A 15,534-nucleotide genomic window follows, 5' to 3' on the forward strand; every position below is an offset into this window, starting at 1 on the left:
TTTATTGGATCCATACAAACTTTTATAATAATAATAATTTAAATGGAACAATAATATTATTAGAAACTTATTTCTATAATAATATGCATAGGTACAACATTCACTTTATCTATATGTTAAGAGCACAAGTTATATATTATTTACAAGTATTGGATGTATGTTTTGTATATTATATATATTTTTTACACAATACAATATAATATTATTATGTTAAAATTAATATTTAAGGTTTTTAACACTATTGGTACATAATTAGAGTAAAGACAGATACATAATTACCTATCTATATTCTACCACTGTGGCACAATACTTACATAGTTTTAAGTGGTGAAATAATAATATAATATAGAAATATCAAAATGGTAACATATTATTATAGTAGCACTCATGAGTATAATATACTTGACCATAGAAAACATACGATAAATACTTAGTTATGTTTTTGAATGAAATGAAATGAAATGAATTTGTGTTTTATTTTATCTATCGAGAATTTCAGATTCCTCCGTTTAAGTCCTAAAAACAACCCTATCAGTCTTTTCGACCTTGTCGAGTATACGAATGTATGTCGTTTGAAACAAACTACAAATACAATATACAATACAATATCACGCAATACGCACTTACGGCGTGCATATTATACAGGAATCTTTCTACATACAATCAATAAATATTAATAGAGTAAAATATCTAACATGGGTTCAAAAAAAAATCAAATTTCTTTGTCCACCACGATACAATTCCAAAAAAATATAGTAAGTATACTAATATACATTTAAAATAAATAATTTAAAAAATAAAAATAATTATCCACTCGGATTCATCTTTCATTCTAGTATTTGTTGGTGATTTGTCTGATCCAGTCCAAGTAGTGAGCCACCTTGACATAGACGCCGGGCACGCCGGGTTGACCGCATCCCACACCCCAGCTGACGATTCCGACCAAATACCACGAACCAGCGCGCTCGCAGACCAATGGACCACCGCCGTCACCCTGTAAACGTGTAAAAAAATATCGTCGTTGATGAGATGAATTCAAGTAACTGAAAACTAGTCTTTGAAAGGTACTAGCTAAATCAACGACTAGTGTAGGAGTCACCAAAATGGTGAATCGAGAACTGCTTGAATATAATTTTAACAATGATTGAATTCAGGGATTTTATACTTACAAGACATGTTAAGCAAAAATAAGTTCATTTAGGAAATATCTATATATATCGATAAAATGTTTCAAAGTTCACGTGAAATATTCTAAAGGCTCGTTGACGTGTCCGACATCATGCCTCATAAGTCATAACCGATAGGGCTTTACCTATTTTTGCCCATCTTATAATTTATACATTTCGAAATGGTTTTTATAGAAAATCTCATGGAGGATCCATACACATTGGTATTTGATATACCTACAGAGTGTTAGTGTTTTAACAAACATGTTTGCCCCCATTTATTCTTTAAATTATTAATTTCTTCAAATTAAGGCTGATAACCATATTATGTTATATTATTATTCTATGTAATATTGTAGGTACTAATGTGTACTTAATATGTATTATAAGATGTTTTTCTATCGACGTACCTTGCACGCGTCTTTTCCTTCTTCGCCGCCTGCGCATAAGAAACCGTTGTGCAACTTGAAGTCGTATCCAAGACGGGTCTGCTGCAATTGCGTTTCGCACTGGCGGTTAGAAATCACTGGAACGTCCACTTCCTGTGCACAAAAAAAAACCAAAAAATTAGTTCACCGGTGCTATAGTTATTAATTCCACTTTGACTTAATTGCCAAACACGCTCATGATTATCGGTGCTGTTATTTACGTACAAAAACGAATCACCATTTTATTTTTTTAATAAATCATAAAGATAATTTTTTGCAAAAATCATTGTTTTTCTCTTTAATATTACAATCATAATGTTTATTACTAAATGTTATGGTATTTTCTAAATTATTGTATTAAAGAACTGAAAATCCTGTTTTCTAAGTCAATCGGGGGGTATTTATTGTAGCTAGTCATAAGGATTTCCTTCGTTTTTTTTCAATTAATATTGTATATATATTAATAATATTGTTCATACAAATTTCTTCCCGATAAGACGTTATTAAAAAACGAATTAATTCGCACCAATAGACTAACATCGAGATTATAATTTCTATTTTTTCAACAATTTACAAGACTCACCTTGAGGATGTTCTGGTATTTTCCGTAATCTCCAAATGCGTCCTTGCCCCAGCCGGTCGTCCAGCACCGTTGTCCAGTGAAGTCAGAGAACGCGTCCGGCAAGCAGGCTGGGCTAATGTGTGGGTTCCGGGAAAAGTCAACGGGCTTGTCCATTCGGAGTATGGCCAAGTCGTTGTACAACGTGCCAGCGTAGAACTCACGGTGGATGACCATACTGACCACGTCCGTTTCTACGTACGGGTAGAATTCCACGTCGTGGTTTACGTCCCATTCGCCCAGGCGGACACGCAAGTCTTGTTCTTGGTAACTGTGTGTACGAAAAAATGGACAAAAATCAATGATTGAAACTCGTGTTTGGATACCGGGTTGAGAGAACAAATATAATTCAACGTTTTTGAAACTCACGTCTTGACGCAGTGGGCGGCAGTGAGCACGTGCAACGAATCGATCAGGGTACCGCCGCAGACGTATACACTCTCCTGAGGGTCTTTCTTGAGAATGGCTACTTGCCATGGGTATTCACCTGCACACAAAGACAACGTCCGGTGAGTTCAAATAATGTAATTATGTCATTATATAATAATAATATACACTTGGTATGGTTGGGTCGACACATACAAATATCGGTTGAAGCATAGTTATAAAGTAGGTAGTTATATTTAATATCACTCACCAAACTCGCTGTCTCCGTCCACGTACGCAGGCGTCTTGATCCTTCCGGTGATTCCGTGAGTGTTCCTCTTACCGCATTGTCCGGTGCTGACGTAGTTGGAAGACGAACCCGAGTGGATGGGTGCGGGTGGTCGTCTGCAGCAAACTTGTCTGGGTCCGCAACGGCCACTAGCCGAATACGATGACTGACGCTATACACACACACATTGACCGGTTAAGTCTACGAGTATACGTTTCGCGCCGTGTCAATTACGACAAGGATATAATAATATGAATGTTATTGTTATTTGAATATGCGTTATGATTAGACAATTTTCGCATGTCCAAAACGGTTAATAAAGTGATGTTTGTAATGTGTTTAGTGTGATTCGGGTCAAATGAAAGGCATTGGACCAAGTAGCATAACGAGTTAAGCGACTGTAATAAAATAAGTACATGTTTATAGTACCTATTTTTGCTTAAAAATATAATATTATGTTCTGATCAAAAATATGGTATGGCTCCTATATCAAATTACTCGCATTCGAGCGTTTATTGTTTCGTTTTGTTAATGATTAATGACCTCTTGATGATATTATTAGTATAAGTTTAGTTTGATCCGATGTTATTGCAGTGGAAATATTGTTTAATGCCCCTCATGAAGCGTGTAAATATTTTGCGTGAACATATTTTATATATTTAGATTTTTGTGTTATTGTACGATCGTTTGCGACGACGAATCGAAATCGGGTGCAATTTGTTGTTCCAAACATCTGTTGTACTTAGCGGTTAGTGTTATATATAGCTGGGTGGTAGAGCCAAGTCAAATAGAATATGGGAATTGGGGATGAGACATTATTTTATATATTAGTCCAACTTCTAGGGGCGTATGCAAATTTTTTTTAGAAACTGTGTGGTTCCACAACATTTTTAAATTCGTAATTTATATTTGCATTACGGTGAATTAAAATAGGGGCTCTCAAAGACTTTCTTTTCATGTTTACGAAAACAAATCTGCAGGCACGATCCCGAACCTTTGGTAAGCGTACCATAATAGATACCAACACGTTGACTCCATTTGACTTTGTTCCGTTCACCGAGACGATTGGAACATCTATTTCGTGCCACCGCGTGTTAGTGTTGGGCCGAAAGTAGAAACCCGACAATGTTACGTTTTAACTATCTCACCTCTTCCACATCTCTTTTGCTTCGTTGGCTGCCACCTACGAACTTAATGGACCCCGTGGACTGACGGTCGTTGGGGAAAGCTACTTTTGGACTACCCGCGGCGCCGAACGACGACGGTTCGTCATGGCTATTGTAACCACCGTTGTTACTACCACTGTTACCACTACCAGTTACGTTGGAACTCCTATAGTATGAATCTGAATCGAAATCGTCGGGCTGTTGGCCGTAATAATCACCGGCCGCTGATGCACCGTAATTGCTGTGGTCATCGTATTCCTCCTCTCTGTACGAGTGGTATTCGGGTGCATAACCGCCGTTGCTATAACCGCCGTTATAGCCGCCACTCCCGTAACCACCCCCATTTCCGTAACCACTGCCATATTCGCCTCCTCCGTATCCACCACCGAACGATGGCTTGGAGTAGTAGAATGGTTTTGATGGGCCGTAATACGAAGGGCCGCCGTGATGGTACGGAGGTAGTGAAGGTGGAGGCGGCACATGGTAATGGTTATGCTGGTGAAGGTATGAAGGGGGGTACTCGTGCCCATAACCCCCGCCGTAGTGCGGTGACTTGAGCTTGTGTACGATATCGCCGACCTTGTGCACCAAGCCTGCGTTGGGTGTCACGTGTAAGTTCACCCAGGGCTTGACTATTTTCTCGCCGTACTCGTCTTTGCTTACTTGCAACGACAATAGTGGGTTTACGCTGACCAAGCCCAAGTTAAGACCATTACCACCCCCAAGGGAATTGCCGTACGGGTTCACTGAGGGATTGGGACCATAGGGGCTAATTGGGTAGCCGCCACCGCCGCCGGAGGGTAGTCCAAAAGATACTCCAAACGTGGGTCGGACTTTGACGCCGGAACTTCCGGTGTCGTCAGAAGAGTCCTCGTTTACGGCTCCGCCGCCTCCTCCTGAACTGCCCCCGAGAAGACCCCCGAATTTTCGCTGTAAACACATATACACACCACCCGATCAAACCTATTCTGCTGCCCTACTGTTGTCAGATATTATCGTATAGATGGGATATCTTCGTTTCGATGTATCGTTTTTCAAGTGAGCACATAATAGCAAAATATTCATGTATTATCTTCTTTAAACTTTCTTTGTTGAGTTAAGATGAATGAGTATAAGTTTTCATGGGCTATGACAAATGTTAGTCAATGTACAATATATGGAAATTGTTATATTTATATTTCAATCAAAGTTTTTATTGTTATTGTTTAAGAACTAACTTCATTCGTGTTATTCGAAAAGTACATTTACTATGACGCCTATGTCAATACGTAATATGAATAACTTTTTTAATCATATTCACACTACTCAAAGTGATAATTTGCGTTCGTTGACCGTTTGTGTTGAGTGAAATTTAGTGAAATAAAATGTAAATACAAAATAGAATGTAACGCATATATTGTATATTACGTAATTCAATATTAACATAACAAACGTATAGAATTAGAAGACGAATGTGGTTTTTCTCACGGCCATTATCATGTGTTACACATTTGTCTTTGTCAATACAATTTTTAATTTTCTCATTTCGAAATATGCAATGAAAAATGCAAAAACGAGTAACGACAAGTTTACGAACAGTATTATTGAATACTAGTGCAAACTGTACATAGACGTGACACGTGCGATATTATCTGTTTGGATGACTATTGAAATATTATCTATTCAAAAAACTGTCAAGTTACTTAGTTGCCGTTTGCATGTTGTTATACAGTCTTAGAATGTAGAAAATTTCTTAAAATATGACCAATTTAAATAAACCTTTATAACAATATATAAATATATATTTTTTGTGGGTTGGGGATTGTGATAGCGCTGTATGTATTTAGATCAGACGGGAAAAAATAGTTTTCATATTCTTCATAATATTATACACTTCGGCGTTTCGCAACGCTTCCGAACGGAAGTAATATTTTTTTTGGCGTTTTCTTTTCTTTTTTCTGAGTCTACGGTTTATGATCGTTATTGTTTGTGTTTATATTATATTATATACAAATATAGTTAGGTATGCGTAGTTAGCAATTTTCAACTCGTTCCTTATTTTTTTTTTAAGTAGGTAAGTGTAAACCCGTTAGTTAAACATGTAACGTATTGAGTGAGTGTATATTGTGATCAGTGTGTCAAGCGTGAATAGTTTTTTTGGCTTAATGGCTATTGGAAATTTGAGTTACGTTAATTTACAACTGTGATAAATGATAATTCATTATTATACGATATTTCATCACTAATAATTATTATGTTAATCATAAGATTTTAATTGTCACCGTTGACAATAATACCTACGTATAGCGAATTTTGTTTTCATGTTTAATGCATGTCAAGGATTCATGTCAAAAAAAAAAAACAGTCCGAGACAAAAGCATACGAATGCATCGTATAGGAACATGACCCAAACCTCCAATGGCCACGTCTCGAAAAGTATTGCAAACATTAGGTAGAATGTGCTACTTGGTGTTGAGTATAAGTGAGTATGTGTGTGTATGTTAGTTTTTGGCGCGCATGAATCTAATTGCACTTACGCCATCGGTGCGGTCGTCGTCGTATGGAATCTCCACGTTATATCCGTTGCTGATTAAGTCGTCCACAGAAGTAGGTCTTTCGAGGTATCGCTAAAAAGTTCAGTTTCAAACGTTATATGGGTCATAGCGACATCGCATGTAGTATACCGTACATTCAAAAGTGTCGTGCAGTATTATATGTACTATAATATGACAATTGCATATTATAATATTGCGTATACGATAAAGTCGGATCGAGTAATGTAGTATTTCGTCGTGCGTCGTATAATATATTATGTAAATCGTAAGATATATAGTGGAATATTATCCGCAGATTGTCTATAAACGTCAAATTATTTCGTGTTTTGGGGGTACATTTTCGTTTGAGAGTGTAGGGTTGGGCACTTACCGGTTCAGCGTCTTGTTTGCTCTGTGGGGCGTCCCTGCGCCGGCGCGCCTTGGCGTTCTTGTCGGTGGCCACATCCGCTGTCGGTTTGTGGTGCGAAACAATGGTACCGTTGCCGTCAGTGACTACCACCTCGTCCAGCCCGATGGCCTCAATGTCGGTCTTGCCTTGTTGGTGTAGGTTCCTGGGGTCGATGCCCGCGATGCCGTCCTCCTTGCGGGCCACTTCATGCGGCAAACATTGGTCGTACGGCACGCAATAACACCCGTAGTTGTCAGCCCTCGGAGTCTCGTAGGACGGATACCGGTCGCCGGCGTAAGGTCCGGTCAGCGAATCTGCACAAGCGAAATCACACACGTCAGCGGGTCTGCCTCTATATACAACGTCTCACACGTGCAGTGGCGTATTATCGTCCGTGGATTGTTGTGTGTGTGTGTGTGTAGGGGGGGGGACGAAACATAATTTCTGTAATTACTTTTTTTTTTTGGTCGGTTAAGGTCACCCAAAATTCTATATTATTTTCCCAAAACATTTAGATCTAAGTAGGCCACTGCGTACGCCTATAGTATAACTATATATTACTTGACTGCGGCGGTGCATTTATGTTGAGCTGTTTTTTGTAAAGTGGACCACCCGGAGTCTCGTAGTTGTCGAAGCTGCCTCCGTAGCTGTTGGACAAGCTGCTGCTCTGTCCGTACAACGACTGAGGACCGTCGCCGCCTCCGTAGAGTGGGCCACCGATTGGGCCGCTGATCGGACCAAATCCTGAGTCGACGACGGCCGATGCGGCCTTGATGCCGTCCGCGCCGTCACCATGATGGTAGTGATGGTGGACGTGCTGTTGTAGGCCACCGGCTGGCAGGGCCACGGATGGAACTCCTCCTAAGATTGGCTGCTTGGGCCGGTACGACTCCGCGGCCTCGGACTCGAATACCTGTGGCGGTCGGCTGCTGATGCCGTATACCGGGCCGGGCCGGTTGCGTATGGGTGGACCGTTGCCGAACGAAGACGGACCGCCGCTGCCGTATGACGACGGTGGGCCGTTACCGTACGACGATGGGCCACCGCTACCGAACGACGACGATGGGCCGCTGCCGTACGACGAACTTCCAGACGGATACGGGACAGGACGTGGTGGACCGTATCCAACGGATGACAGCGGTGATCCAGTCGACTTGATCGGTATGGCGGCAATGGGACGTCCGACGGGTTTCAGTGACACGGGCTGTGCGTAAATTAGATCCTGAGGACCGATGTAGCGTTTGGGTTCCACCAACTCGTCATCGTCACACTGGAAACGAATTAAAAAATAAACACACTGTACCTATACAACTTAGATTGTATTATTTGTATTGCATGCGTCTGCAGTTCAAGCCAAAGTCCAATTGTATAATGTCTATGTAATAACATAGTCGTAATTGGTTAATAATAAGCACGGACTTGGGCATGTGATAAAAATTGTTTCAGAATTTTAACTATTTTATTATGTTTATACTGTCACGACGTTATAGATCATAGTGATAATCGAGCGAGAAAAAATTACTTTGTTCATTTGTAGAAATATTTTTTTAAAAATCCGTAATTGTATACGTCGATGAAATAAATATGACCATTATTGTTGCATATTATACGGTAAACCCCGTAGCTTACTCGTATCTACACGATACATGTGTCTACCGATATTGCCATTTTCAAATTTTTTTACCTCCATAAGACCCAAGCCGCACAGTCTGTCTCTGATGAGATGCCTGGGATGTGCGTCCGTGCCGTTGGCGGATGAGATTTCACCCTCCTGGCTGCCGTCGTCATTGGCCGCCGAATACGAGTCTATCGACTTGGCTTCGCGGTCCGTGGCTACAATGGAGTCCGAGGACTTAACGCTCGGCTCCTTGGTTTTTGTCTTGTCATTTCCCCACGACCATTCCTCCGCAGTCGAGGCATGCACGACGAGCGCGACCAACAGGAACGAGCCCGTTGCCAAAAATCTCATTGTGTTGTTGATTTTTGCCGTTGTTAAACTGTGGATGAGAAGGAGAAAAAAAACACCGTTTAAAAATCATATTGCTTATGAGTAGAATTATTATTATTATTATTTTCAGTACGAGTGTATGACATTTAATTTTCACTATTGATTCCTACTGCAATGTTTTGTATTATATTTAAACATATTAACGAATAATAGCAATATTGTAAATGTTTAAGTAATATATATATATATACATTATAGTATGTTAATTCCACTTTTTATATTATTCTTAACAGTTATGAAATTGGTAGGTACGTGAAGAGGGAAAAACTAACATTAAGACATATAGAGACATTATAAAGTGTGCGAAGTATTCTGTGGATTGGATGGTTATAAGTTATGACCCATAGAAATTGGAATGAGATGGATTAACAAGAAGGGTGTTTGTCTTAAAGAGAAATATGAAGAGAATATTGTTACTATTCTACAGGTTACCATGAGATAGCCCCCTGTGTGTTAAAATTGCCTAAGCCGGACGCCGATAGACTATTTTATATAATATTTTATCGTTGTGGTAAAAAGACATAATATTGTGTACGCGTTTCGATTGTAAATATTATTTTGGCTCACGTATTCGCCAATATTACAACGTCACAATTCTGCAGTCGTCAGAGCAAACTGTTACTGTAACGCCTCTGTATAAGACGTTTGGGCGGCGTCTTTCGTAACGGCGCACTCGCAGCTCCGGATAATAAAGAAAAAAAGTAAAAAGTAATTTGAAATCAACGCATGCCGCACGTGGTATGCACGTTTTATGCGGTGAAGTAACGTGGTTGGTTATTTTACGGATCTATTATGTTATGGTTGTGATAATATGTGATCGACAATGCGTACGATATATTATCCGTTAAAAAAAAAATGTAATAAAAATTGACAAGATTTCAAAACGACCAGTACCAGGCGTTATAATTTATATAAATATGATATATACATTGACATATTGTATAATATAATAGAACGGAATAATAATAATAACAATAATAACCATATGTGAGTAATATTATTTAGTATAATATATTGTACAATATAATATTATAATCTGCAATGGTATTATTGAAAAAAATTTCGTAACGATGTGTGGCGCGTCGCGGTTAGGTTATTAAATTATACGCGCTTAAATAATACTTAAATAATATCTAGTCGAGATCGTCCATATCCGTATGTCCAGCCCGTAACTACCCGAAAATGACCTCAAACCACCTTACTTAAGGGTAGGCAGTACAAATAGAATATCCATTAGAAATAGAATTCCAACACAGATTTTGAAAAAACTATTAATTGTATACGTAGGTATAGGTTCGGTAAAAACGGTCCGAGGCAAATTGTGCGTGGCTTGGGATTATAATATAATATAATATACTCGAAATTATCAATAAATAAAAAAATTAACGTCCTATAGCAAATCGTTAGCCGCAAGACGTACCTACTCATCACTTAAATAGCCGCTAATGTTTTGATTTTATTTTCAAACTCTTTCCATTCCGATCACGCGCGGGCGGGCGGTTATACTCAAAGACGGTGTGGCGCGGCGTGGATTGCGTGCGTGCGTATTATAATAACGTTGAGCCTGCGAACAAAGAGAAAGCGAACGTTGTCCAAAACGCTTTCACTTTCGGTCGCCCACCGGATTCGGTTTTTTTTCCGCCGCCGTTCCCACACACGCGCTCAATGCCACGACATGCCGCCGACCTTGAAAGCTAGTATTAATATTATTATTATTATTATTATTATTATTATTATGTCATCGGCCACAAATATGAAGAGGAGCGAGAGAGATGATACTATATACGCTTTGTATTCCGGGCGACCGGTCTAGACGCGATGTCATAAATGAGCGCGACGCGATCGTCATCAAATAAGGGGGTAGTTCGGTTTTTAGTACGAAGTGGGTGGTGAGAGGGAGAAGTTAAAATTAGGGACGCGTGAAAACAATGGTTCGTTAATTTTTTCGTTTTTCTCCCCTTATATAGAGGTACGCGCAATATGTCATAATGACGATGTCGATCACGTAACGTCGATGCGCGGTAGGATCGCCGTCGTCTCTCCGAGGTCGACCGATGACAATAAAATATATAATATACCTACTATATTATAGGCAAGCATGCGAATATTATTATATTATTATTATAATAACGATGATATATTCATTTTCGCGATGACGGCATTCGCGAAAACAATCGTCGTTCGTTTGCGCGTGTATTATAATATATTATATATTATGTATACGTTACATTTGTGTATACCTACGCTCGCGCCGGGCCAGTCGTTTTATGCGTTCCTATTACGATATTTTTATATGTATATGAGTCACAGAAAGCGAAATTTCGAATATTATGTAATGAAAAAATGTGCGCGTGCAACACTTGTCGTGAAAATATCCAGGGGTCGTCGATCTTTTTATTTTGAAATTTCCTACTCCCGGGCCATCTTTGGTGCCTTTGCATCTCACCCTCATTAATCTGTGTGGACATTTCCCCTGCACCCTTCAACTAAGTTGGTACATTTGCAAATAGCCTGTAATAAATATATAATTTTACATAAATATTTGTATACATAATATTTATGCAGCAGTTGATTCGCCAAGCATGCACAACTCCAATTTTTCCATTAATAGTATATTTATTCAAATTCTGATGGTTGGAATTGTCAAATATAACTGAGGACCATGTTATTTTCAATTATTTAGATCTATCATCAGCTAATAATTTACCGAAAAAAGGTTGATTCTTATTTGAAAAAAAAAATGAATATCCCCACAAGGCACTGCTTAATGGTACAACAAATCTATAAGAATTTGCCTAATTTGAGAAACAGTCTAGCACCATACTTGTTTTAAGCCGATTTTATGCCGAGCTGAATATTTTCAATCATTTTTGTGACTGTTATTATCTAATATATATTTGAGGAGGGTAAGCCTAGGAATGCTATAAGCTTAATATATTACATCATACGAGTCTTCCGTTCTGTATATTTTACTTTTAGATGAAAACCAAAAAACAATTCCGGTGAGATAATTTTAATAGGAATAGTTTAAGTCGACACGACGACTTGGTTTTATATACCTATTAAATGAGCATAATGAGTATATAAACGTTGAAAAGAATGCATAATAATATGTGAGTCGAGCTTTGTTGTAGATGTATTATGCGGCTTGATGACTGATACGTCAGAACGGTCTGGGATGACGTTCAAAACCTGCAAGACAGAGACAGAAGTTTTCTGGAATGCTAAACGATTAGGATATATACGGCAATGCGCAACCAAACCAAATGTTCGAGTCGGTGAAAAATCAGAATATTAAATCGAGAGTATGACACGTAAGTAGACTTTAAAAAATATAATTTAAACGTGGAACGTCAATTTATGCATTTGCCACCCGTAAAGAGTTGTAATCTTTATTACCGACCCCGCTCTCGGTTGCCCACTCTCAGTTCGACAATAAAATAAATAAATAAATAAATCAGAAACATTTTCTACTCGGTGACGAAATAATAAAACACGGTTTTTCGATCGGGACGTCGGGTGAACACTTTAACTACATCCTCCGCAGTTTCTCAGTCACACGGCGTGCTTTCGAAAAACGTGTTTTTATTATCCGGTCGAAACAGCAAGCACGCGATTCACCCGTACGCTTTACAATAATTGTGTTACGTAATATTAATGTTATACACGCGGGTCGCATGCACCCGTTCGGAGGGCGCATGAAGGGTGGTTTATACTGCGGACACGTTTTCCGCGTGAGCAATGGCTGTCGTCGGAGCTGAGTTCCAGGAAATTCGGGCATTATATGATACCGTTGAAATGTGATGCGTTTGATAATAATAATAACAACAATACAATCGCCTACACACGTACATATACATATAATGTACATATAATGTAGCTATATAAACCTGGATCGTGGACGAAAATTTAATTTTTCTCATCGTTATGCGATTACCGTTGTTTTTAAGTATCGTCTCCACCTCAGACTCCACGCCACGTGTTGTTGCGGTAAAAAAGCTTTTCATAATATTATATTAATTTTTATACAATGATATCGTTCGCTATATACCTATATTGTTCCCGGAATTATGAATAACATGATATTTCGACACTCGTGGTGATCACATTTTGTGATTCCCTCCACCCAATCGCGGTCAATAACCCTTTTTTAAATTTACTTATCTTAATGCTTCGGAGCACTTAGTGAATAAATACGCGTTAAATATATTGATTTTAATATACTAAAGCCGGGTCGCATGAAAAATGTATTCATTTAATGGTTCAATAAAATTTAATGGACCAATCATGGGCCACTAATTCATGTTTAAAGGACCATTAGCTTGGTTAAATGTTTAGTGATTGTTCATGCGACCCGCCATGACTATATATAGATACAATATACCTATTTCATTGTCTACTGTTATTTGCACAAGTAAAAATAAAATGTTACGAAACAAATAGAGAAATAGAGTAATAATAATAATCAAAATAATAGAAAATCAAAACGGCCAACTAGCGATGGTTTTACGTAACGCGAAATATAATAATAACAACAGTTTGAGAAATCCAAACATTGCGTGATAGCGATCAGCAGCATCAGCCTACGCCCTGCACGATGCGGACGTCCGGAAATGGACGTGCGCGGCCCACGCAACTATGATACATATTATAATATTATTTACACCTCCAATAAACGCGTCGAGGAGCCGAAGACGGAGGCAGAGAGAGCTAGAAGAGAGAAAAAGATAGAGAGAAAAACGATTTAAAAGCGGAAAAAGAATTATCTACGACGATCGTAATAATAAGACCACTGCTCATCACGAGAGAGGGTTATTGGCATGCGTTGTCCGAACGGAGAAAGTGAATAATAATTATAATATTATATAGGAACCTATTACCACGGTATCGGTGACCTCGGCGGTGACTACATCGTTATACATGACGTACTGTATTACATTATAATAACGATTACCGTGTTTTTTTTGTTATGGATTATTTAACGGATCAAACACACCTTTACACGGTAGCAAATATAAAAATATTATTATGTTGTCGACTCGGTGGTTTTACGTAATATCGTTTATAGTATCATTATAATAATTTATATATTGTCGTCGTTTCCTCGTCCAACCGCTTTATTATGATAATACAGTTATTATTTATATTGGTGTTCTGTAACAATCTCACCTCGAACCAGAGGGCAGATCGAGTAATCGGGTAAATCGCGATAATAAATTATGTAAAGTAAGCGGCAGACGATAAACGGTAAACATCAGGTATCTCGCTGACCACCGCATCGAAGAATTACAATTTAAAATAAGGGTGGTGGACATATTATTTCGACTCGAATTCTTAAACGTTTGGGTATCGGGGATGCAAACGAAATTTATTTTGTAATCAAATATACATTTCAGTTTATTTACCAACAGTATATTTTTATAAACCTAATGATTACTCGTATGGTGTATTATTATAATTAAAGTTATCCTTATTATTATTTTTTCAATCGAATTTTTATTTTAAAAAATGTAAAAATAAACCCAAATTTAAGATAAATACTTCTGTTAGGTTCATCATCCTAGTACTTCAATTTAAATAGTTTATTATAATTAATCATTATTATTATTACTATTGTTATTATTTTTATTATTATTATTATTATTAGTAGTAGTAGTAGTAACTTCACCTATAATAACTTTTCACTATAGAAGCTAATAAAAAAAAAAAAATTAAATTACTATTTAGTAACTATAGTATTAATTGTTGTAGTATAGGATATTACCTAGTACCTACTATAAAATGCCTTTCAGTTATTATAACGAGAATGTGAACAATTATATTACTCGGGCTTAAGGATGCTCTTTTAAGAGCCAAAACAAAATGTATGACTTTTAATTAATAAACGCATTACATATTATAATGAAATTTTTATAATTTTATAGTTGTACTAAAAGAACTTCAGAACTTTAAAACTAAAACCTTTATAATACAAATACTTACAGTAATTGTTTTCAAATAAACTTAATAATACAATATTTTTAATTAACATTATACATTTTAGTTTTTACTACCTCATTTTAACCTGATAAATTAACAGTCTTAAATATTTTAAATCAACTTGTTATAAAAAATACAAAGAAAATCTAAGCCTACATTATTTCACTAATATTCTATCAATTGATAAATTTAATTGAATTTAATGAAATTCACTTGCGACAAATTCTTTACGAGTGTGTATGGATCAAATTTTAAATCATGAAATAAATCAAAAATTACTATTACACCGAAAAATGAGTGAACTCTAACAACTAAGACTCGAAGTCAAAATCAATAAACGAAACAAAAAATAAAACAAAATATTACCTTTATCAGTATATCCAATGCGTTGTTGTGACGTTTGTGCCAGAATACAGATACGACAGAGACGCAAGTTCAACAGTGTTTAAGTCTCTTCACTTGGACGGCCGTAATATACTTTCTCCAACGATCACAGACTGACTTGGGATTACGGTAACAGCCGGATTTATTATGTATTTTTTTCGTCCCTACTATTTTTGTTTTCAAGACGCATCCGGCCACCTTCTATCT

General features: G+C 37.5%; 1 protein-coding gene across 2 annotated transcripts; it reads right to left on the reverse strand.

Annotated features, from left to right (window-relative positions):
* Positions 1–210: 210 nt before the first annotated feature.
* Positions 211–15,443, reverse strand: LOC111032394 (hornerin). Of its 2 annotated transcripts, none has more exons than XM_022312699.1 (10): positions 15,310–15,443; positions 8,641–8,953; positions 7,518–8,226; positions 6,939–7,270; positions 4,017–4,964; positions 2,851–3,040; positions 2,583–2,700; positions 2,178–2,484; positions 1,577–1,708; positions 211–994 (listed from the first exon to the last, which is right to left on the reverse strand). In XM_022312699.1, the coding sequence occupies exons 2-10, from the start codon at positions 8,923–8,925 to the stop codon at positions 833–835; spliced, it is 3,183 nt and encodes a 1,060-aa protein (XP_022168391.1). In that variant the 5' UTR covers positions 8,926–8,953; positions 15,310–15,443; the 3' UTR covers positions 211–832. The 2 variants fall into 2 exon arrangements, with proteins under 2 accessions (XP_022168391.1, XP_022168392.1); XM_022312700.1 differs by lacking the exon at positions 4,017–4,964 and adding an exon at positions 6,551–6,640 and having other exon boundaries at positions 15,310–15,442.
* Positions 15,444–15,534: the final 91 nt, after the last annotated feature.

Source organism: Myzus persicae, unplaced genomic scaffold, assembly GCF_001856785.1.
Source record: "Myzus persicae strain clone G006 unplaced genomic scaffold, MPER_G0061.0, whole genome shotgun sequence".
In the NCBI taxonomy this organism is placed as follows: domain Eukaryota; kingdom Metazoa; phylum Arthropoda; class Insecta; order Hemiptera; family Aphididae; genus Myzus; species Myzus persicae.

What these genes read in the sequence shown, in the direction of transcription:
- LOC111032394 (XM_022312699.1), bottom strand. Translation starts at nt 8,925, where the DNA reads ATGAGATTTTTGGCAACGGGCTCGTTCCTGTTGGTCGCGCTCGTCGTG. An exon ending in GCGGCTTGGGTCTTATGGAG is followed by an intron (nt 8,227 to 8,640) that starts GTAAAAAAATTT and finishes ATTCGTTTCCAG; the next exon opens with TGTGACGATGACGAGTTGGT. An exon ending in AATACCAGAACATCCTCAAG is followed by an intron (nt 1,709 to 2,177) that starts GTGAGTCTTGTA and finishes TTTTGTGCACAG; the next exon opens with GAAGTGGACGTTCCAGTGAT.